This window comes from Rosa chinensis, chromosome 5 (assembly GCF_002994745.2).
Source record: "Rosa chinensis cultivar Old Blush chromosome 5, RchiOBHm-V2, whole genome shotgun sequence".
Lineage (NCBI taxonomy): Eukaryota > Viridiplantae > Streptophyta > Magnoliopsida > Rosales > Rosaceae > Rosa > Rosa chinensis.
The window spans coordinates 2984228-3008331 of record NC_037092.1 but is presented as its reverse complement, the minus strand read 5'-3'; the positions used below and the strand labels follow the sequence as shown (position 1 = coordinate 3008331).

The window sequence follows — 24104 nt, the reverse complement described above, 5'->3', positions numbered from 1 at the left end:
AGGAATGGGTGCGATTACAGGGGAACATTTGTACCCAATGTCGAAATTTGTTCATGCCAATATCTCAGATCTAAAAAAACTTCAAATTCAACTACACGAAGACCTCGTCGATATATATTTGACCGACCACTTTCCTTCACTCTGAATGTGCTTTCTGTTAGCATTATCAACCAGCTGCAGCTCTTACAATTAGTTAAATTAGCTACATGATTAGTTTTGCTTAATTAGGCTCTGTGTGTGATTAGTTACATAAGTGGACTACATTTGTTTGCCACGTGTCATTAATCTGTACAACTAGCTCATAGTATAAGTACCTACATCACTGTTTCTCACTTTTCTCATGTACTCTGAGCCTTACTTTCATTAATAGAATCCCTTTTTCTCTATAAATTCTATGTACTTCCTACAAAGCTTTCACTTTCTGCAGAGTAGACAAAAATGCTGGGTTGATCAATAAGATGTGCTCCTACTTTGACTGATTGTGTGACTCTGCTTACGCCATGTATGCCCTTGTCAATGGCTGTAACTTACAGCCTGTACATTCCAGCCTCCTCTTAACCCCAAAATAAAACCTAACTTTGGGTCATGAATGACTCTTGGTGTTCTTAAAGTTTTGGAAGTATGAATACCTTTAAGTGACAAATGCTTTCAGCGAAGTCCAAACTACTCGGCCAGTGAACTGTAGCATGTTGATTATTTTATATCGTAGATGTTTATAGGTTAATTAAGTTTTCTCTAGTATTATAGGATGGGTAAGTGGGGTTTAAAATTGTAGTTAGTTTGTTAAGTTTTCACTAGTATTATAGAGGACTTCTTTTCATGTGGTAGAGGAGTTCATGAAGGCGATCCTCTCTCCCTTTTACTCTTGTTTAGCAGACGAAGCTTTGAGTAGAGGCTTGTCTGAGTTAAATATCCATGAGTATGCATGTTAATCAACCCAATTTGTTCGTACAGAACAGAACAGCATGGTAACTCAGTTGACTTTGAATGCAGGTTAACATGGAAAACAATCAAGGATTTACTACCACTCCTTAGCATCAGACGAGGAACATCTAGGGTACAAATCAACAATTGCTGCCATTCCATCTTAACAGACGTTGGCTGTGTATGTTGCAGCCTGCGTATTCCGACTTCTCCTGATTTTGAGATAGCTACTTCACAGTTTTAAGGTTTTAGAAGGGGAATAGGTGAAGTCAAATCATATATAGTAAGATCGAGAGATATACTATTGGATCATATATACATTCTCGAAACCTTTAAAGAGGCCCCTATTATCAATGAGAATACACAGTGATTATCTCTCGATTTCTGATTCCCTAAAACAATGTAATATTAATTTGATTTTTTTTTTCAAATAAGAATACTTTTTTCAAACTGCAATTGCAGTTCTAATGCAGTTGGGAAAGAACTGCTCCTAGCCTCTCACGTTGTGTTTTTTTTTTTTTTCATTTTCTATTTTTTATACTTATCAAGTTACTATTATAGCCTATATACATTAAACTACAGATTTTAAAATTTAATAAAAGAAGGGCAATTTAAGATATTTTGAAAATTTAACCTTAAAGGTTGTTTGCTTAATTAATACTGATATCCTGGCAAATAAATTCATTCCAATTATTTCATTATTTTTTACCTTTTTATTTAAATTCAAAGACATTCAAGCACAATTGAGTACAAAATCAACTCACCACCAAAGCGGACGAATGTACAATCATATAATTGATGAATACCTAATTTACTCGTTGTGGGGGAAAAATTATTGCATAAGACAAAAAGAAATTTACTCAAGGTTCCCACTAAAAAGGAACAAAGGGGAGGACAACTATTCCCTCCCCGTGTCTGGTTGACTGTGGCAGAAACCACGCGCCGCCGTCTTAGTCGGAAGTAATGGAAGGGTTGGCAGTTGCATGGGGAATGCTGATAGGCTCCGTTATTGGGTTCTTACTGGCAGTGTCCGTAGTGATTGGAGCTCTCGTCTGCCTCAAATGCCGGGCAAACCTCCGTACGGGTACGAGTGTGTCAGCGTCGCAGAGGATCACAGCCGCCAGCGCCGCCGAGTCGGACTCCAACCTCGGCCAAGACTCACCGCGAAGTTCGGAGTGGAGCAATATGTCCATGTGGCTCGAAGCCCTTAAGAAAAAGACCGTCGTCTCCGCTTGTGGTATACCCAAGTATAATTACGGGTATGTGTACCGTATGTATAGTAATTTTTCTACGTATACGTATAGGTATGTTTGGTGATCGCGGGAGGTTTTGGCAGAGACATAAAGAAAGCGACGTGTGACTTCACGACGGCTATTGGGCAAGGGGCGTTTGGACCTGTTTTCAAGGCCCAAATGAGCACCGGCGACACTTTTGCTGTTAAAGTTCTTGCTGCGGATTCCAGGCAAGGCCAGCATGAGTTTTTAGCTGAGGTAATAATCATAGATTTACCGGGGTTGTAAAATGTGGTTATTATAGTGTGTGTTAGTGAAATAGTGAGTACTTTTTTTTTTTTTTAAACAGGTTTTGTTACTTGCAAGATTACACCACAACAACCTTGTGAACTTGATGGGATATGCTGCCGAAATGGAGCAGCTTATGCTTCTTTATAATTACATGAGCAATGGCAGTCTTGATTCTCATTTACATGGTAAAAAATCTTCATTACTCTCTTAGTTGAACACAAATTACCAGAGTGGTTAACTTGGAAGTTAATTGAGTGATTGTGTGCCTGTTTATGGTCTTTATGTGTCCTGGTGTGTTGAATTGATTGCCAAATTGTTCGAAGGGATGTGCACATTAACCACGGAGCAGGTTAGAGCTCACGGCATGAGCTAGAGTTCACAAAGTTTATGATCTTCACTGAAGAAGCTTAGCTTCCATTATGTTATATGACAAGGAGACATGTAGTTGCCGGTTTTTCTTTTGTATTTCTCTTCCTATAGTTCGAAGTTGGAGGTTTTGATCATTTTATGCTCCTTTTATTCTGCACTTTTCTTAATTTGCTTGGAAATGCAGATGATAATCAGGTGCCATTGAGCTGGGATTTGAGGGTTGCAATAGCTCTTGATGTTGCAAGGGGATTGGAATACCTACATTACGGGGTACACTTTCGTGTTAGTATCCAAGTTAATTAAGATACCTGATATTGAACTTCCTACTTATTCAGCTTCACTCCCCTTCTTATGACAGGCTGTTCCTCCTGTTGTCCACCGCGACATCAAGTCTTCCAACATACTGTTGGACCAGTCAATGAAGGCTAAGGTATGTGCCTTTTTTTTTTGTGTTGTTGAATATTGTCCGATCACACCGGGATAAGAGATATGTGGTATTAAAACACGAAAGATACACTTGTGGAGTTGAATACTAGTGAAGCTTCAGTCAATTTCTTGCTGAATTGATTGTTTTATCTACTTCAATGCTTTTGTGATATAGTTCTAATGCCCTCATGCATCAAAACTCAAGAGTTTAACAGTGTGGACTGTAGAATGGTTTTCCTGTCCATTTCTTCTAAAAAGTGAAAAAGAATGGTAACAGTTTTAGTTTTTGAAAATTCTTCTTACTGACTGTACTACCATCTTCTCCTGTTTCTGGTAGTGTCTTCAAATTCATCATCAGACGATCATTTACTAGTGCTTAACTATCGTCATTGCAATCAGGTTGCTGATTTCGGGCTTTCAAGACATGACAAGATTAAATCACGTTCATCTGATATCAGGGGAACTTTTGGATATGTTGATCCTGAGTATGTGGTTACAAGAATCTTTACCAAGAAATGTGATGTTTATAGTTTTGGTGTACTGCTCTTTGAACTAATTACAGGCAGGAATCCACAGCAAGGTCTCATGGAATATGTGGAATTTGTAAGTTGCGGACCTTCATTGCTTTCTTTCATGAAATGAACCTTGTTATTTTGATTATTGACCTTCACCGAGTTGCATGCCTTTCGCTCCGAAGTCTACAATTAGTAATGATAAAGCATGAACACTCACGATCTACGATTTTCCATGGTGATGAGTAGGCCACAGTGGACGCGGCAGGTAAACTTGGGTGGGAAGAGATTGTGGACATTCATCTTAATGGAGAATTTGATATACAAGAACTAGCTCAGGTTGCTGATCTTGCTTACAGATGTGTTAGTGATGTCTCCAGAAAACGGCCTTCTATGAGGAACATAGTGCAGACATTATCAAGCATTTTGATGAAGAGACGTAGCGCAAAGAAACCCCAGCAAACCCCAACTACAGCAGCTGAAGAAACTTACATTGAAATAGATCTTATAGAGAAGCAGGATGCTTTAATTGAACGCTGAGGAGAGATAAGTAGACAGCAAACTCATACACCGGAGCATCGAACTTGTAGATCAACCTTTATATTTCACTTCCCTTTCTCTCCTTTGAGTATTTCAGGGGAGCAGCATTCAGACTGGAACTATGAGGTTCACTTGATTCCATTCAATCAGTTTCTTTTGTTCTTAGTATATAGCTACTTTGTGTTGTTAAAATCAAAAACCTGTGCTTTTCTTGTTAGTACTGAGCAAAGAGAGAATCTAAGCATGTAACATGTTGTTCGATTGTTGTTGATGTTGCATTTTATTATCAACTAGGAAAATTCAGATACACCATGCTGAAGTACTCGGCATGTTATGATGCTATATCTAGTAGGAGTGTACTCGGCATGTTATGATGCCCTATCTACTAGTAGCAGTAGTAGAAAAGCAAGAGCATAGCTAGATAAAAGCATACATATATGATCCATGTAAACAGGATCATATTTAAAGAACTGAGACCACCAGTCTCTAGTTCTAGCTCTGCAGCACCCCCTTAACTTTCAAGTACTCCACAGTTTGGTCATAAATGTCTTCAATCCCATACTTGAAAGTGAACCCCTCCTTCTTAAGCTTTTCTGAAGAGAGTATGGTCTTGGCCTTGGATGGAAAATCTCCAAACCTACATTGCAAAAGGATTATAACTATCTGAAATGGTGCAGTAACAAAATGAAGTGCAGTTCAAGTTTCCTGCAAGTTCAGTCTTTGCGTTAAACGGCCATTCCCTTTGAATAGAGGACTTACTCAGTCGGGACTTTGTAGCCGGGATATCTTTTGCTGAGGAACTTTGCAACCTCGGGAACACTGCTATTTTCAGCACAGCATATGTACCGACCGGAAGCAGATTCTTTCTCTGCCAAAAAGATATGAGCTTGGCAGACATCCTCCACATGTGTAATGGATATGGAACCTGATAGCATTTGCATGCCTTTCAAGCCATTTATAAGGAATTCATTTCCTGTAAGAGTCAAAATGGACCGTCAAACGGAGCGGTGCAAATACCATTTTGTTCTAGCTATAGCTACAAGCCTTCTGCAGCCAAGTTAAAGCAATGGACAACATATTCTAGCTTCTGGTCTGGTACCTGTAATTAAAGATGTGGCGAGGCCTATACTGCTGGGGATGTCTGAAGTGAGAGAAGCACCAGCCATGAGAGAAGGGATCACAGTGATGAGATCAATGTTGTTTTCTTCTGCAAATTTCCAAGCTGTCTTCTCAGCTAGTACCTTGGAAACAGGATACCCCTGCAAATTTGAGGGAAAAAGCTTCTGTTTGGTCACCTGGTTCATTTATCTCAATATGGGTACTCTATTGCCTAGCATCAATTACACAAGACAATTACTCTTATAAACTAAAACAATTTGGTGATTTACCCAAGTAGGTGGCTTGGCAGTGGTCAAGAACTCAACATCAGACCAATCATTTTCGTCCGCAATCAAGCCTGTGCCACTAAGAGTATTGACAGTTACTGCAGCTGCTGATGATGTTAAAACAACTCGCTTAACTGTTTTTGCTTTCACACATGATTTCAGAACATTTAGTACTCCTTGGACTCCTGGCTTGATCATGTCATTCTGTATATGGGAAAGGGAAAAAAGTACGTTGTTCTTAAGCTGCAGCAAAAATATTTCAAAGGCAAGTTTTAGCAAAGCAATTCCTATGAAAATGTACCTCCGGGTCCGGTGAGCCAAAGTCGACTGGTGTGGCAACATGGAAAACAAGATCAGAACCTGCTATAGCAGCATCGAAGCTCCCTTCATCGGTTAAATCACCACGAAAAATCGTCAGCTTTCCCAACTCTTGTAGTGCTGTGAGGTGGGAGATCTTCTTCAGATTATCTATGCCAAAATGTACAAAATTAGAAGACAGTTCACACCACCATAATATGCACACTAAAATCAGAAATCTTACTCTCAATACTAAAATTTAACAGAGAGATTAACCCCAGTAAATTCCCAGATTAAGTATTTCACTAATGCCTTCCTCATAATGAAGGTTCATAGCGAGTGCTCAGGACCATAACATTTTATGTGCTCTCTTTTGTTTCTTGGTTCCAACATCACTGTACATTCTTATCATGTACTCAAGTGGTCCAAAGCATATGATGAGAAATATTACACAAAACTAATTACTACTTCTCCATTTCCAATGCTAAGAAAAAATCTGGGTAAGCCAAATTATAGGTTTGAAGAAATTAGGGAGAAGAAGGTAGAGGATATAAGTCTGACCAGGGTCTCTAGCAGTGGTTTTGACGACATAGCCCTTCTCTAGCAAGAGCTTGATCAGCTGAGACGCCACGAAGCCGGTGCCGCCGATCACACAAGCAGTCTTGTTTGAGACGATGGGTTGGGGGGTGGCCATGGCTTAAGTTCTTCTCCTTCTTTGCTTAATTTGTCTAAGTAGTTGATGGAAGCTAAGTTTGGTTTCTTTTGTGAGAAGTGACTGGATTTGGAATAGGTAGCTAGGCAGACGCAGGGACTTCTATATGAGGATGGTAGGTGTCTCAGTGAAGGGGTTTAAGCACTGATTATATAGAAGAGGAACTGTCGAAGGTTATTGGTTCTCACGTCTTCCATCTAATTGAAACTATGTATGAAGAAGGTGAGCACGTGAAGATGAAAGCACCACCAACTCTCTCAGATAGGCAAATACACCATTTGTCTTGTGTATCTCCCTTTCTTTCAACCATTGGAATTTGACAATTTACAGAATTGTTATGTTTGACTCTATTAGAAAATATTGTCAAAGAGAAACTGAAATTTAAGGTCATAGGGTTGACCTAAGGTTCAGTTTGGCATAGCTTACGGTGCGTCAAAAGTTACTTAATTTATGTTTTCATAGTAAAATGTATTTGATAAAATTTAGGGTAAAAGTTATAAATTTTATCCCTGTGATTGAGTATCCTCAAATATTAACTTTGTGGTTTCAAAATATTTAATTTTACCCTTGTGGTTTGTGAAATTGATTAAAGTTGGTCCAAAAACTAATTTTGACAAAAACTTGTACATATTATGTGTTAGGATAAGTTTGTCATCTCAATAGAACAAAATAAAACGAAAAAAAATTAATTAAAATTTTTATAGAAAATGAAATTAGAATTTAAAAATAAAATTTTAGTTTTATTTTTCAAATGGTATTTTTTACTATTTAAAATTGAAATGACAAATTTATCCTTGCACATAAGGGGTTTTTGTCAAAAAGTAGCATTTAGACCAATATTAATAAGTTTGGTAAACCACAGGATTGAAATTAAATATTTTTAACCCACAAAGTTAATTTTGAGCATCATTCCAAACCACAAGGTCTAATTATAAAAACAATTTATTTCAAAAGTTACACAATTAAGTTGCTGCTTATAGAAATTGATAAAAGACAGCTTGCATAAGCTAAAAACTGAAGCTGTTTATAGTTTAAGATATTAAGTTAAGTTACCTCAAACTGGGTTTAAGCGATGAAGGGGATTGGAAATTGAGTTAAGACTAAATTAGGACATAATTTCAGTTCCCCTCCAACGCAATCAAAACAGGAAAATTGAGATTAAGAATTTCAATTACAAACAAACTCCTTGAGTACTTACAAAGATTGGAGTTCTTTTTGTCGTTGAAGTTGAAATTTCAACTCTTATATGTTTTCTTTGAAGTTTTGAACGGCTAATTGACAATCATTTGATTGAAAAATAATGGATATAGCTATAAGTTTTCAACTCTTATACTGTTTCTTTTTTCAATTTTGGTCAAATGAAGTCTAAATTTTGTTTCTTCTAGTGGACTGAAAATGTTAGCTCAACATGACTTGAATTAATTAGTATATACGTTTCTTTTCCATTTATATAGTGGTTACCACTGGATTTTAGCTTTAGAGAAAGATTTTCTTCGATGAGATTGGCATGTTGTATTATTGCAGAGTACTTTATTATAAACAAAAACTTGAACGAAGTAACGATCAACAAGTGAAGCATTTCGAACAGAAAAAGAGTGAAAAAAATTACATTATTTTAATATACTAACTATTTGTTTATGTATTATTTTCTCACAAATACCATGTATGTCGATTTGTATGATGATTAGGAGATGATTAAACCGATCAAAATCGTGAGGAATTATTATTTGGTGCAAGTCAATGAAAATATCTAATGAGGAAAATGAGGTTATGAGAAGAGAGCACGATATATGGAACACGTACTTCTCCAGTGCTTCTTCATATCATACTGGGTCCCTTGTCTATGCCCTCCACCTTGCTTACACCTGACTGCCTGAGCTGATGAAGTTAGGTGAAATTTTAGAGGTTAGCTGGCCACCAAAACCTTGTGCATCACGTGAAATAATACTAACAACTTCCAAAAATTACACTCGACTTTTACGATCAACTCTTGAGAGCTTGATTCTACTTCAGTGTTCCCTTTAATTGATTTCTCTTCGGGTACTTGATCTCCAAAGAAGTATATCGATCACATCATATTGATATCTATAGCAAGCAGTATGAGATATGTAACAAATCCTACATGGTGTGTGTGTGTGTGTTTTGCACTTTGAGAGAGATATTCATTATCGAAATAAAAAACTTTTTGTATACACATGAAATCCATCTATACAAAAGAAAATACGTTTCAAACTGTAGCACCAAATCACATAAATTACCAAAGAAAAAAAACAGGAGTGCAACTACTTAAATTTAGCCATTCATGGTTTTCTAATCATAAAAGAAATAAAAGAGCTCTCAGATTTGCGAAGCCATTCATGGACAAGTTCTACTGCTTTCTTTTCATCTCCATATAGTTCAGTGAGACCGGCACACCTGGAGACATGTTGAGTTGTTGACGGCAACGATCTTCTAGATCTCGCACTTCTAGCACTATATCATCACAACTAGACCCAGTGTTATCATAAATATAGTCTAATGTGTCATCTAAGAACTCCGACGGTACTCTTGACATTGAAGAAGTCTTAGCGGCGGATAAATCTGAGGGAATACTTGACCTTGTGGATTTATTACCAATGCCTTTTCGAGAACCCCCATGCCATCTTGTACTATTTGCTAGTGCTCGGAGGCCTTGCCTTCTTATGTTAATGCCTTTACCCCGAAACAACTTCTTCAGGATAGCTAATTTTTTCAGAAGATTTTGTATCCCGGCCATTATTTATCTCTCTAGATCTCTTTCAGTGATCTATGTGCAAGCTCTATGGTCTCAACCCTTGCACCAACCTCTTAAATAGAACTAAGACTATAGAAAAGCGATACCGAGATCGATAAGGACAATTTATTACTTTACTAGATCGATTAGGATTTATTATGTTGTCTTACCGATTGTGAAAAATTTCCAGTTTTGAGATGGATATAAGGGAGAATGTAGTCCTGATAATTCATAGACATCAATGGTACACGCTAAAGTAGCTGTGTCATTGTCGTGTTCTTCCTCAATTACCTTGCTTCCGGAATACCACAACATGGAAGGTACGATCCTTATCCAAAGAGTGTTTCTGCAGCTACTATCTGACCTATCGCAGTTCACAACCTTTGGTAAACCATGGCTGGGTGTTCTCAGTAGAATGGAAAAATATATGAAGGGGGAAGTTTGAACTCCATAGATAGTATTCAAATTCAAAGGTCGAATCGTACTGTGACAGAGCAAATTTTACTGAACAAAAGTTTTCAGTAATGTTACAGACCTTGGAGTAATACATACTTAACAAAACATTAACAGCATAAATTCACAAGACAACAGGACTAGACACAACAAGAGACACCCACACATAGGCGCACATATTGTGATCACATTCAATAGTTTCTCCAATTTTTCCCAGTTGAAGACTGATCACAGTGTTTATAACAGAAAATACGAGGAGCCCAACACAGATGCATGGTTTCTACCTAAGTTGCGTCCCCGGAGGCACTCCAGGTCCATCACATGAGAGTGGTCCACAAACAGATTGACCTGAAATTCGGCACAATATCTAAATGAGAAAACGATATATAAAAGAGAAATATAAAAGACAAAGGACATGTAAAAGAGAGTTCTACCCTTGGACCATAATGCTGGATGAACCACTCCGAGGTTCTTGGATTTGATGCTTCAAACATGGTCTTCTCGACACCAAGGCGCCCAATGACCTTTGCAATTATGTCTGGCCGCATTGAATCAGCCTGTTTACAGACATCATCAGCCTCAATCATTATCATGTCAGCCCCAGCTTCTAAGCATCTCTCAGCCCTTCTAATCAACAGATCAACATCTTCAACAAATTCTGCAGAAAGAAATTAAGGCAATGTTCATGTCATAAGTTATAACTATACAGGTGATTGTACATTTGTACTAGCTCTCCATCTTGGGTCAGAGCACTTTCAACAAAGTATTATCAACTTATCTTCACAGTGAAAAAACAGTGCTGAGGAAGTGAATGCAAGAAGGAACAATCATCATTGATAAGAAAAGACGGCAGAAATTTCACACAGAACAGGTAATATTGTCAACAAAAATTGTATTACAGACTCATCATCAATACAGGACCAAAGATTCATACCAATATTCATAACTCCTTGATATGTTATGCTGGCCTTAAAGGAACATTGATAGTTACCATCCCTTTTCTGGTGTACTATTTGGGTTTCTATCTTTCTTTGGAGATTCTACATTTGTTATTCCACATTGAACCCCGTTTTCTTCCGTTTCACCTTTCATGGTTATCTACTTATTTGTGGAAAGAGGAACCATGCATTGATATTACCTAGGGACAAAAGAAAGAGGCGTAGCAGTTTCAATTTTATTATCTCTATGTTCTAATGCTCAGACTATCAACTGTGCCCAAAAAAAAAAAAAATTAGTTTTCTACTCAGTTCTCTTCTGATGTCTGGTAATTATGCAGGTGACAAATCAGTCATTTTTGGTCAGTGCCTCAGTGGCAACAGCATAATGGGGTAGCTTATACTCGTATCCTTCCTGAAGAATCACTGAATTACACATGTCGAACATGTCTGCTGACCCAATTCAAACTAATTTCTCTGGAACCTACGCACTAGTGTTATGTAAACATCCTGGTGCTAAAGAAGTAAAGATGATAAATGAATCTGAACTCTTTTTATTAGACACCTCAGAAGGTGATTGATATAATTTATGTAACCAGGAGATGGCATAATACTAATAACATGATTAGCAATTCCGGACCAACATCACTAGCCAAATAGGAAAGAAAGAGCACCAAAACAATTATCAAAAAAGTTCCGAAACTGTTTCAGGAAAGAGTGCATATCATACCAGATGATCTTGGTCTCGGCACGACATAGGCTCCAAATGCTCTATCACCAATAGGAATGTCAGACTCGTTAACCTTGACTTCAAACAGAGGCTTCACCTTCAAGCCACCGCTCTTAATCAAGCGCACAAGTCTCAGAAGCGTTTCCTCAGGCATTCCGAGAGATCCCACATTCAGCTCAATTGTGTCAAATCCCAAGCTCTTACACTCCTAAACAAAATACATTGCTTTAGCCACTGAACCAAATCCCCTAACAATAACCACATTTATGGACACCAAATCCAAAACTCACCTCCACATACTCTTTAAAAGCCGAAGGGCCTTTTCGAAGCAAATTCTCAGCCCAATCGCCAGTGCTTACATACACGTCATGTTGGTGAGCCACATCAATCACCTCTTTAACAAACGACTTCGGCATCAAGCTATGCGAACCTCCAGCAAACTTGAGCCCATCCACAATGTCCCCCATCGACTCGAAAATATCCTATACACAAATGCCAATCGTAACTTGTACCAAAACCCTAAACCCTAAAATCTCCATACCAATGTCAAATCTCAAAAACACCAAGTGAATTCCAACCCTTAAGTACTTGATCAATCAAATTAACACGAGGATATCGGTTCGATTCGATTACCTGAAGGACGTTTTGGGTCAAGAGAGTGTGATTGGGGCCTCTCATTTCTGTGACGCCGTACCGGCGAGGCTTCTCCGGCCGGTCTTCGTTCTCGTGAAAGGACTTCCATCGGTACGCCGACATCGTTCAAACCACAATTGCAGAGATAAAGAGAGAGAATTGGGATAAAAGGGTCAAAATTTGCAGAGGATATTTCCTTTTATAAAATCTCTGGAATGTGAATATTGAAGCTTCCAGCATTGGAGAGAAGAGTTCAGCTCTTTCTAGAAATGTTTGTAATCATATACAGGAGGCAACCCAACTTAACTGCCACTTGTCAAACCCTCCGTTTATTCTTTATATTTATATTTTCTTTTAGGAAAAATTTTACAAATGGTCACTCAACTATGACTCATTCGACACTTTAGTCACTGAAGTTTCAAATATATAACTTTGGTCACTCAACTATTACACTGTCAATCACTTAAGTCACTTTGTTAATTTTTTTCATTAAAAAAAATTATAAAAAATACTTTTTGGGTGACTTAAGTGATTGACAGTGTAATAGTTGAGTGACCAAAGTGTTATATTTGAAATTTCAGTGACCAAAGTGTCGAATGAGTCATAGTTGAGTGACCATTTGTGGAATTCTCTTTTTCTTTTATTTGGTACAGAAAAAAAAACATTTCTTTCGTCTTCAACAAACTGCTATTTTCAAAATTTTTACGGTTTTGGCAGTTCAGGATTACATATATCTTTCACTAATAATGCTCATTAACTGACAAAGAAAATCATGTTCGATCACATTTAGATGTAAATTTAACAATGGAAGTAATTATGCTGACAAAGTGAACACCATTATATCATGCACTTTTTTATCACCACATCATTTTTCTTTATCAAAAGAAGAGAGGGGTCGAACACGAAATCTTTGACAAGAATTTAAAAGAAAATGTTTGGACTACTAGATAGAATACTATTTGACATTAAGACATCATCTTTTTCTAGGAAAAAAAACAATTTAATAAGTCAGGATTGAAAGAAGAAGTGACAACTCAAAATTGAGAAAATCTTGTGCATTATCACACCATCGAATCCTATCAATAGGAGGTATCATCTGCTTCTTTCATGATTAATAGGTGTCTCTATATATAGAGGATTACATAGACAATATGCTTGGAGTATAAGTAAAGAGTCTTATTACATTATAACTAAGATACTGATAGGATATCTATAAGATTATTACAGTTAGGTTAAGCAACTTCGTTTGGACAAGGCACATTAGACTCTAACTCCTGCAACAGAATTACTCAACATAGCCTCCATTAATTTAGAATCCTTGTTGAAAAGCTGAGTATCTTAATCTGCCTCATGTCCATCCTCCACAATGACAGTCTCTTGTCATTTACATTATTATATCTTATTATTTATGAGTTAAAGACTTTTAGACTCCCAATCAATCAATAAGAATTCTAAAAATTACTTTACTCAACAAAATCAAATCATAAATAGTAATATCAATCGATATATTTATTACACTAGAAATTGCCAACACACCGTTTGAATGGTGTGTAATACAACAATAAAGAGGGGTAGAACAGTAAACCAATATGGATGGTACTGTTTGTTCGCTAGTGCTTTAGTTTAGATAATTGTTTATGACCTCTATACTTTCGACAGACACTGACATTACCTACAACTTTCTAGCTAATACGAGTACGACAGTAAGAAACTATTAGGATCATTACTACTAGCTAGTTTAACTCCATTAAGAAAGCGGTTCAACTAGTAAAGATTGGATCTGTCCCCGAGTCCCTTGCTCTTGATCACCAAATCCATCTCCATCTTGATAAAGGCTGTGACCAACTCGAGCTATATTTGTGGTAATGTTGATGAATGAAGAAATTTCTGGAACTTGAGTGAAGCATTTTTCATTTATTTTCATCCATGCATTGTCTATCATGCCTTTGATGTGCTTTCGAGCTATTTCTTCTGAAGCATTCACTTCTCTCATGTAGCATAGGATTGATGAAGCAGCATCGCCTCTCTCTTGCTCAGCCTGTTATTTAATCACTCAATTAGCATATAGTACTCAGAAGATCGACAAAATAGGCTCTAATATGGAGCAAGCAACAAGAATAAAATTACCGCAGAAGTTCCCAGATCATTTAAGAGTCGAAGTATCAGAGAGATATTGCACACGAGATCTTCATTCTTGTGCAGAAATTCATCCATTCTCTCCCCATGTGCTGTGGAGAAGAATGCATGAGTGAAAATCAGCGAAGCAGATGATGAAATCCAACCATTGCTAAGGTACTCTTCAAAGGACGGTGTGTCGGCCTTATTGTACCACTCTGCCTCCACCAATAATGCTTTACAAAAATCTGTCCACTAGAAAGTTCGAAATAGAAAAAATAGTTCAATTCAAACGTATCATTCTGGTCATAGTTAACCTATAACAATTTTGGGGGTTTATATGAAATATCGAGATAGGACACCTCACTAAGTTCTATGTGCATAAATTTAAAGCCCTGTCTCGAGTTTTAGTTTTGAAGGCTAAAGATGGCAGCAACTCTCAGATAGGGCCTAATAATTGGGATGATGGGATCTATGAAAGGGACAAGGCTCGTACCACTTTGCGCAGATGAGGTAATACTTGGTTCCGACCCTTCTCCTCCTCGATTTCGTAAGCAATTTCACAAGTCATGTTGTAAAGTACTTGGAAACAGATCTTCATACACTCCGGAAGCTGCTCAGTTTCCCTAACATCCCACCTGCTCAATTTAAGACAATATATCATTGAAACAACCTTGGGTGGAATTCTAAGCAAGCAAAAGCACTTACTAGAGTATAGAAGCACTTTCATATATATAACCCTAATAATATTCATGCATTAATTCATAATTTTGAAACTACCTTTCAATAGCTTTGGTGAAGTGATTTAGCTCTTCCAACGAGCCATAAACATCATAAACGTCATCTATGATAAGTATCAAATTGATAACTTTAGTCAGCGATTTTCTAAAAGACTTGTACTGAGGCTCGAAAGCTAATCCCACAGCACACATGAAACATTCGACCATTCTATCTCTTGCAAAGTCCAAGTTCTTTGTGAGACCCAGATTGTTCCACCACCTGATCGAAACCACAAACCACAATCAACCAAATAAGTAACGTGAGGACACCTATCTTTGGTAAAGACAAAAAGGTTCTTTCATTCCTCAAAAGCTAAGGGTCTTTTGGTTTATTTACTTGGATGCTTCCCTTAGCTCTTTTTGGAGTGTGGCTTGAACCATGTTGAAGTTAAGTTTAGCCAGTTCAAGTAAAGTGGTCATGTTGGCTTGCTTCGTATTGTCTTCCCCGTAGGCTTTGATGTGCCATTTCACATTAAACCACTGGACTCTCCTTTGTGATGAAAGCTTCAAGGCATAGGCCACATGCTTGGAAATGCAACGGTTTATATCATCACACATGGTATTGGTATCTCTGAGAGAGACCATTAAGAAAGCTTTAGCCTCATCTAGGATGTTTTCACCTTCTAAAGCTAAGTTTGAGGCCTCCAAAAGTTCGAGCATTCCTTTCACATCCCCAAATGTGCTCTTCTTTAATGTACCAATTTCGTCTATGAAAACACCAAATACATCTGAAAAATTTAGTAAACTGGATTAGTATGTTAGATTAATTAGAAGATAAATTAGTGCACATTTTTTGGTACCACCTGTATCCCATCTTATGTGGTTGTAGATGTAGCACATGCAATACCCAATCTATCAGAGGATTTCATTAAATTACGTGATATTGCTACATCAACTGCCACATAAAATGGGATGCATGTGGTACCAAACAAGTTATACACCTAGCAATGTTCAACTAATTAGTACATCTGCGTCTATACCTTGTGAAACTTTATAATCATGCTGCCTCAGAATCTTAAAGAGTAGTGCCGTAGCGTAGAGATCACCCTCTGAACTAATGAAGGGATTGCTGTTGTTTTTCAGTTCGACAGATGCTATGGTGTCTAGGGTTTCCTTGATTTCCTTCTCAAAGTAGCTGTTTAGGCCTAGTTTTTGGATGCTGTCAATCAGCTCCAACTTATCTAGTAAACCCAATTCCTTACATTCACCAAACAAATCCTTAACATCTTCTATTAGCTTCTGAATCTGAATTCGGTAACATTCTCCCTGCATGCATTTACATATATTCTAATTAATTAATAAGTTAATGTAGTTAATAGCAATCGAATAATCAGCAAGAAGTTAGTCATAACTCACATCAAATTTGCTGTTAAGTGATTCAACGAAATCATACTTCCAAATATTCGGCTTGTAATTGGCAGATCGTCTTTGATCATGTACTGAGGAAGGGGGTTCGGATTTCGTCTGCCATTGCAATATATGTTGCTCATCAGCTTGATGGTTATGCAAGTGCATACCACAATCCATAGATATAGTTGAGGAAATTTTGAAAATGGAAACTAAGATGGTTTAAAATGTACCGAAGAACTATGTGATCGACAAGAGCTAGCTCTAGAATTGTTGGGGTGGCAAATGAACCTTTTTATGAGTATTTATAGGCAAATTTACGTGCACCTAATGTTATCAGACATGTTCTGGTTTTTGGTCAACATCCATAAGCTCGCATTTCACGTGAAATCCGAGGTCTACATTCAATGTCACCATTTACTTAGGTAGGGTCTATTATTGAGTAATGAGAAACATGAAAGAGAAAATCTCACCCACACATTTGGATATGTATGTCGCATACAAGAAAAATCAAAGAGATTGATATTACTGTATCAATAATGTATCAATGAAATGGATATATTCAATCAGTTTTCCTTAACACGTAAATAAATACGTCATACCAACAACTTTTTAACGCATAAATAAAGACGTCATATCAAAAACTTTCTTTTTGTATCGAAGACTATCAAAGCTATTTTTTCACAGCTATTATTATAATAGCATAATATAAGTTGCTTTTTATTTTATTTTATAATCACAGCTACACCAACCCTGACCTTAGTCTATTCTTAAGAAATCCTTCCAATACGTCTAGCTACTTCCATAAAAGAGAAAATCTCATCCACATACAAGGAAAACATAAGAAAGCAAAAGTTAATAGCAATGTATAATGAACACAAGATAATCAGGAATGTACTCAACTAGTTTTCCTTCAACACCTAATGCCAAAAAGGTTCTTTTCGCATTGAAGACAATACTCTTAGCTGCATATTTTTCATATGAGACGAGATTGTACCTTGGTAGTGTATGGACACGTCCCTATCCATAGTTTTAAGGACCTCCGTATCAAAACCAACAAGATACTTCTGAATGAGTCTTAGCCTATTAGTTGTAGCCTATTGATTATTTAAAATAACTAATGTTGTTATAAGTTCAATTCTTACTAATATCATGGAATAGAGAGGTGAAATTAAAAAATTGAGTTTATTTCATATATATATATATATATATATATATATATATATATATATATACAGATCCGATCCAGAGCGGAGCTCCGTTTTAAAATTAACGTGTGAAGTTCGAGTTTTGGGTCACTTTTCGATCGCATATCCACATCTCGACCGTTCAGTTTTTAGGTACTAGTGTATAGATCATCTCTGCAAATTTTCAACTAAATTGATGATCGTTAAGGTATCTAACTCGCTTAAACCAATGGACGGACTGAATCTGTCAACCTGAACCGTACTAGCTTTAAGGCAGTTATCAATGCCTTAACGATCAGCATTTTGGCTGAAAATTTGCAGAGACGATCTATACACTAGTACATAAAAACTGAACAGTCGAGATGTGGATATGCGACTGAAAAGTGACTCAAAACTCGAACTTCACACGTTAATTTTCAAAGCGGAGCTCCGCTCTGGATAGGATCTGTATATATATATATATATATATATATGAATCCGGCTCCTCTAAAGTGAAGAGGGTGTGAATTTACTTCAATTTCCTAAAATCTGGACTTTCCGTCTAATCTAAAGGTTCTAACAGGTGACACATCACTTTTCCACCAATTTTTTATTTTTAGTCTAAACCACCGTTAATTTTCCGTTAACCAAAAAAAAAAAATATTAGGGATTTGGATGGGGGTTGCTGCACTCATTTGCTTCTCTGTTCTTCCATGACAACTCATTCATGGTTGAAGAAAAGAAAGAAAGAAAGAAAAAATCATGCTAGCTGTTATTGACTTACCATTCAATTGTTCAATTCTTTCTAGAAAGCAAGAAGACATTAAAATAGTAGTTGACAAGGTCCTTATGTGCTCGCAAAGAAAGAGCCACCGAGAGATTTTGTAAGATTCTTATCCAATTATGCAGGTAGTCATCAGCTTTCCCTCATCATGTATTGTACACTAAAAAAACATAAAATTATGCATGTAATCCATTATCTGAAGCTGTGAACCATCACGGCCTCGGTCTGGATTCAATGCAAGTTTGTTTTTTTTCTTTTTTCTTCTTCTTCTTGCAACCATGAATTGCCATGGAAGCACAAAGAAAGCAAACGCGAAATTCCTAATTTATTTTTTTTCTAGGGTTAATCCCTATATATATATATATATATATATATATATATATATATATATATATATATATATATATAGAGACACACACACACGGAGGCTTTCCAAAGAGGACGTCCGCACTTTCGCTAACGTGCGGGCATCGACGCTGTAGCTCAGCTCGGGGCGCGACGGAGCGGCGGGGCTTGCCGGAAGGAGGCTAGGGGTCGGACGGACAGGTCTGTAGTTGGGTGGAGTCGCCGGCGACGAGGTTGCAGTGCTGCCCAGAAAGTTGCAGTTGCAGGTCAAGTCACTACCCAGAACCTGCAACCTCGATCTCCTCCGACCTCGATCGCTGCCCAGAATCGTCTGGGATGCCTCCGGCCTCGGTCCCCCAAGCCCTGAGCGCAGTCCCTGCCTGGAACTCGGCTGCTGAGTCGCTGTCCGCACTTTAACAAAGTGCGAACGTCGGGCCTTTCTAATGAGGGATCTCTTTTTTTTTTTGTCTTTTCTAGGGATAGGGCATTAGACCAACTTTTCAATCACATTTCATCATCTCAACTGTTCAGTTTTTAGGTCCTAATGTGTAGATCACTTCTACAAATTTTCAGCCAAATCGGTGATCGTTAAGGTATCAAACTAGATTAAATCAATAGACGAACCAAATCTGTCAAACTTGAACCGTTCATACTTATAATCTTAAATCGACATTTTGAATGCCTTAACTATAATCAATTTGGCTGAAAATTTGCAGAAATGATCTACACATTAGGACCTAAAAACTGAACGGATGAGATGTGAAAATATAATCGAAAAGTTGGTCAAATGCCCTATCCCTAAAAAAGATTTAAAAAAAGGGATCCATCACTAGAAGGGCCCTGATATACATATATAAATGGTCTAATATACTCCACATAGAAGAGAAAATCTCATCCACATCTGTTTGAATATTTATGTGACAAGAGACCAATAATATTTATGTGACACAAATAATTGGCTAGCTAGCTAGTTCCTTAAACACGTAAACAAAAGAATTACCATTAGGGCTCTTTTCATGAAACAGGCTTGTATACCCCTAGTATCGAGCACCCCTAATATCAAACCACCGTAACAGTACTTAAGTTTGTTTTCCATTAACAGTTAAAGTACCTACTTAAGTTTTGTAAGTTGCAAGACAAAAGTGCTTTGGTTGGGTATAATTACCAAAATGGTCATACATGTTAATACACTAGGCACATTATTCATCTCATCATCTCCTTTTTGTACTATACTATTAAAATGAAACCAAGCATCAACCTTGTTAATTAACTCAAGGGCTTGTCAGACATTAATTCTTCCCATGAACTTTGCAATTTCTATTTTGCCATAAAAACCAAGCAATCACTATAAACCATTCTAGCTCCCAATCTTTAGCAACAGTTGCAACATGATTAAAAAGCTCCATGAAATTTCGTTCTTTCCTGACTTTGTAGACATCCACCAAGAAGTATTTTTTCCACACATCAGCAGATACTTTGCAGTCCCACAAACAATGAATAGCAGTCTCTTCCCTGAAACCACAACTCCCACAACATGCACTAGACCCAATCTTTCTATAGAACAAGACATGTGAGTCCCAGAAAATTTATCGAGCTTAATTGAGATCATTTGATAATTATTTATTTACAATCTTGAAAATTATTAATGGTGTTCGGAAATATTTTTCAGAGTTTTTTTACTGGGAGAAATTCATGTACACGACACAATGAGTCCGTGAGAATTTTTCCGATACTCGAGCTAGTTGTTACGAATTTTGGAAGTTTTGGGGATTAAAGAAATTATTAAAGGAAAATAGAAAATCAGGTGGAGCGATCTAAGCCGTTCACTTTCTCCACCAACTGATCTTGGCCGTTAGATGTTGTTTAAAAGGGGATGGACCATATCAGATCAATCTAGAAGGCTCGGGAAAGGATCAGAGCCTCTGACTCGCGACGCGACCCGACGACCCGAAAACGAGATCCAGCCGGACCTCCTCCTTCCGGCCATATCCTAGCGGCGCACCACCAGCGTTCTACTCCTCTTCTGAACGCTGACACGTATATGGTGATGGATCGTCCATGCAAGGATCTTGGAGAGAGATTTGAAGTTTGGAAGCTTGAAGCTTTTCCTGCTACTCCGGTCACCATTGTCGATGCTTGAGGTATAGAAATTGATCTTCTCTTCACGCTCTACACGATAGTACACATAATTTTCGATTTCGCATGAGTTATGATAGAATGGGATTTTTGGTTGTTTTCAGTGCCGACGAAGCTCACTGTGCGCGGCAGTTTTCTGGGCTTCGTGGTTTAATTTGATTTCGACGTTGATGATCATCCTAGAGCAAGAACCTAAGCTTTGGTAGCACTCAATTGCAGAATCTATGTAGTGGAGTGCAAACCCGAGCGGAATTGGAGGGTAGCAGGGTGTTGGCTTTGAAGTTAGAAAACGTCATGTTCAGTGATCGTTATTAACACAGTAAAGGTAAATTTCATTCTCATACTCCATGTGTATTGAGACTGTTTTTCTCGGTGCAGAAATGGAATGGGTTGTGGATGTATGCTTATTGTTGGCTCTGTTGTATTTTGATCGATTAGAAAAGGATGACGAGGATAAAATAGGCAGTTGGCTTAACTTCATTAATGCTTCCATGTTTTCAGCCGTATTCAGCAAAAGCCATTTTCAAAAACTACTAAAAGTAGCTTCTGATTTCCTGCTGCCCAGAGAAGAGCTTCCGCCCAAAAGCAACAATTTTGAAGTTTACCAAACAACCTCACTTTCCTCCATAAGCACTTTTAGACCAAAAGCAGGTTCCAAAAACAATACCAAACTAGGCCTAGGTATACTAGACTAGATCTCACCCAAAAAAAATATAAAAAAATAAAATAAAACTTGTGGTTATATGAGATATCATTTGACCACTTACGACTTCATCATATATAAAGATAAAACATGTGACGTCATCAAAAAAAAAAATAAAGATAAAACATGTGACATGTTTATATATTAGGGTTTATGAATCAGTGTCTGTGTGTACGCATCCTCATGGTTAAGTTTACAAGCAGATTCATGTACGTACATGACGTTTTTCAGAACCTCTCGTCGGGTTTTTTTGGTTTGGTTTACGTACTCAAGTCGGTATACCGTATACGTGATAATGGTGTAAGACTTTTTCCTGAATGGAATTAATGTTGCAAATATAAGAAATGGGGTAGTGGATAGAGGTAGTGCGGTTGCTATTAATGGGGATGTGGCTAGTAGGTGGAAGGTTCCAGAAGTAGGCTTTATAAAACTAAATTGTGATGGAGCTGCTTCCAGCCAAGCAAAGCCATTTGGTACCGGTTTTGTGGTGAGAAATGATCAAGGTATAATGGTGTTAGATGGTGAACAAAGGCTGCCCCAGCAAGTTTCATGTGTAATTGCCGAACAAAGGCTGCCCCAGCAAGTTGTTAAATCAAATAAGAAACCAGTGTTTCGCTGCTGAAGGAATAATTGTGGAAGAGATTCAAACTAATTTAACGTCAGATCTTAATGTCTCTGAGAATTTTCATGTTTCGGAGGATTGGAAATCAAGCTGCACACGCTATTTGCAGAGTTTGTATCCTCGGACCAAGGGCGTGTCGAATGGCTAGAGGTTGAGCCTTCTTGACTCACGTGTCCATCGATAGTGATAGACCTTTAGCTGAAGAAAATGCTAGGAATATGGGAAGTGCTTGGACTTCTAATGTGTTAGGAATTCAAGAGGTGAGTCCCACCGTATGTAATTTCTTTCCGTATTAATAAAGTTTCTTATTCTCGAAAAAAAGGAGTCAAAGGGTGCTCACGTTCAGTGTAGTAGGTGCCAATTGCGACTACAATTAGTGAGTGGTCATTGGTTAATGGTTTTAGGATTTGAATTTGCTAGGGTCCTAATTAATGGGCGGTTATTTGTTAATGATTCTAAGATTTGAATTTGAATTTGCTACGGTCCTAATTAATTACGCTCGGAGACGCCTTTATAAAAAATAACTACCACAATTACGTGTCTGGCTAATGGAGAGTTAGAAGATGATTTTGCCTTAGAATACATGGAGTTTCTTTACTTATAAGTTCACTTATTAAAGCGAGCTCATCCTAGAATTGTATGGAGTTCGGTTTGCTTAGAATAGGGTTTTCGGTTGTTTGCCGGCTATCTTGTTGTGAGTGCAGCTTCACTCTAGCCAGCTATTGATTTCAATGACATCAATTTCTATTTCAAAAAAAAAAAAACACAAACAGATAATTTTATTTATTTAATAAAAACGATAATTTTTCCCACCTCATCTCATGATGTCAATGAGATTTAAACTTGCAACCTCCACGATGCTAGTTATTGCAAATAAAACATACCACAGCTCATTGGCTTCCTTTATTGTTAGCACTTCATTTAGCATGGATTTTGTAATGGTTACTTACAAGTGCACTAAAATTAATAGTAAAAAGCAAAACTTGTCCCAAAAAAATTATTTTACACATCTTATAGTTACAGAGATTACATATTTTGAATTCGAGTACAACACTTTTAAGTAGCGTACGTTGATCTTGTCAACGATTCAAAGTGACAAAGTGTTATCCTCTCTCAATTATAATAAAAAGTATTTTTGATTTGAAGCCTTAAAATGTTACGAGATAACCACAAAATAATGACCATTTATTCCTAAATGCAAAGTCTTTAGGATAATTTGGTAAACCCGATATACCATTTGTTTTGAGTATCATTTGTGCATCATGTGAAGTGCCACTCTTTACATTTCCCTTATATATGTTTCCAATTCTTCAATATGGAAAATGATTATTGGTCTCAATGAGGTCTCAATTTTAGATGTCATGTCATGTCACCTACACACATAACTTATGTGTCAAATCATGTCATATAATACATAAAAAAAAACAACCATATTATGCTTTCAAAATCTAATGACTCTAAATTATTTTAGTTTTTTTATTTTTCTAGATTTAAACAACAATATTTTTCTTCAATTAAGAATAGAAAATATTTCATGTAATTTAATCAATAGATTTGCACATATATTTGATCAATAGATTTGCATAACACATGTATATAAATTCAAAGTTTGTTGGGTTCTGCAATATGAAAATACAATGTGAAATATACATATATATTTAGTTTTTTTTTTCTTTTTTCCTTATATATAAATTATAGATGATAATGAATGAGTTCTACTGACATAGAATATTTTCTTACCTCTTAATTTAGACATACGTACATTCTAAATTCAATTTATCAATGCTATTTTCTTACCATAATTGCTGGATTCTTGGATATTCTTAGATGCTTCAAACGTGGTCATCTCGACACCAAGGCGCCCAATGACCTTTGCAATTATGTCTGGCCGCATTGAATCATCATCAGCCTCAATC

At 37.1% G+C, this 24104-nt stretch overlaps 4 protein-coding genes across 5 annotated transcripts; 1 reads left to right on the top strand and 3 right to left on the bottom strand.

The window, feature by feature from the left end:
- Positions 1-1773: 1773 nt before the first annotated feature.
- On the top strand, positions 1774-4555 carry LOC112202295 (calcium/calmodulin-regulated receptor-like kinase 1). 2 transcript variants are annotated; one of them, XM_024343241.2, is made up of 7 exons: positions 1774-2183; positions 2261-2414; positions 2506-2632; positions 3001-3086; positions 3175-3246; positions 3642-3845; positions 4004-4555. In XM_024343241.2, the coding sequence occupies exons 1-7, from the start codon at positions 1888-1890 to the stop codon at positions 4292-4294; spliced, it is 1230 nt and encodes a 409-aa protein (XP_024199009.1). In that variant the 5' UTR covers positions 1774-1887; the 3' UTR covers positions 4295-4555. The 2 variants fall into 2 exon arrangements, with proteins under 2 accessions (XP_024199009.1, XP_040363029.1); XM_040507095.1 differs by having other exon boundaries at positions 3001-3098.
- LOC112202296 (anthocyanidin reductase ((2S)-flavan-3-ol-forming)) lies at positions 4546-6934 on the bottom strand. Its single transcript, XM_024343242.2, has 6 exons — positions 6538-6934; positions 5981-6147; positions 5683-5883; positions 5394-5553; positions 5054-5267; positions 4546-4931 (listed from the first exon to the last, which is right to left on the bottom strand). Exons 1-6 carry the CDS (start codon positions 6668-6670, stop codon positions 4787-4789), a joined length of 1020 nt encoding a protein of 339 aa, XP_024199010.1. The 5' UTR covers positions 6671-6934; the 3' UTR covers positions 4546-4786.
- A 2934-nt stretch (positions 6935-9868) lies between these two features.
- Positions 9869-12445, bottom strand: LOC112202297 (protein HEAT-STRESS-ASSOCIATED 32). Its single transcript, XM_024343243.2, has 5 exons — positions 12192-12445; positions 11849-12040; positions 11559-11766; positions 10328-10551; positions 9869-10241 (listed from the first exon to the last, which is right to left on the bottom strand). The coding sequence occupies exons 1-5, from the start codon at positions 12312-12314 to the stop codon at positions 10131-10133; spliced, it is 858 nt and encodes a 285-aa protein (XP_024199011.1). The 5' UTR covers positions 12315-12445; the 3' UTR covers positions 9869-10130.
- Positions 12446-13667: 1222 nt separating this feature from the next.
- LOC112202294 ((E,E)-alpha-farnesene synthase) lies at positions 13668-16695 on the bottom strand. The gene is made up of 7 exons (XM_024343240.1): positions 16442-16695; positions 16066-16351; positions 15423-15813; positions 15087-15305; positions 14803-14944; positions 14319-14561; positions 13668-14229 (listed from the first exon to the last, which is right to left on the bottom strand). The coding sequence occupies exons 1-7, from the start codon at positions 16610-16612 to the stop codon at positions 13939-13941; spliced, it is 1743 nt and encodes a 580-aa protein (XP_024199008.1). The 5' UTR covers positions 16613-16695; the 3' UTR covers positions 13668-13938.
- Positions 16696-24104: the final 7409 nt, after the last annotated feature.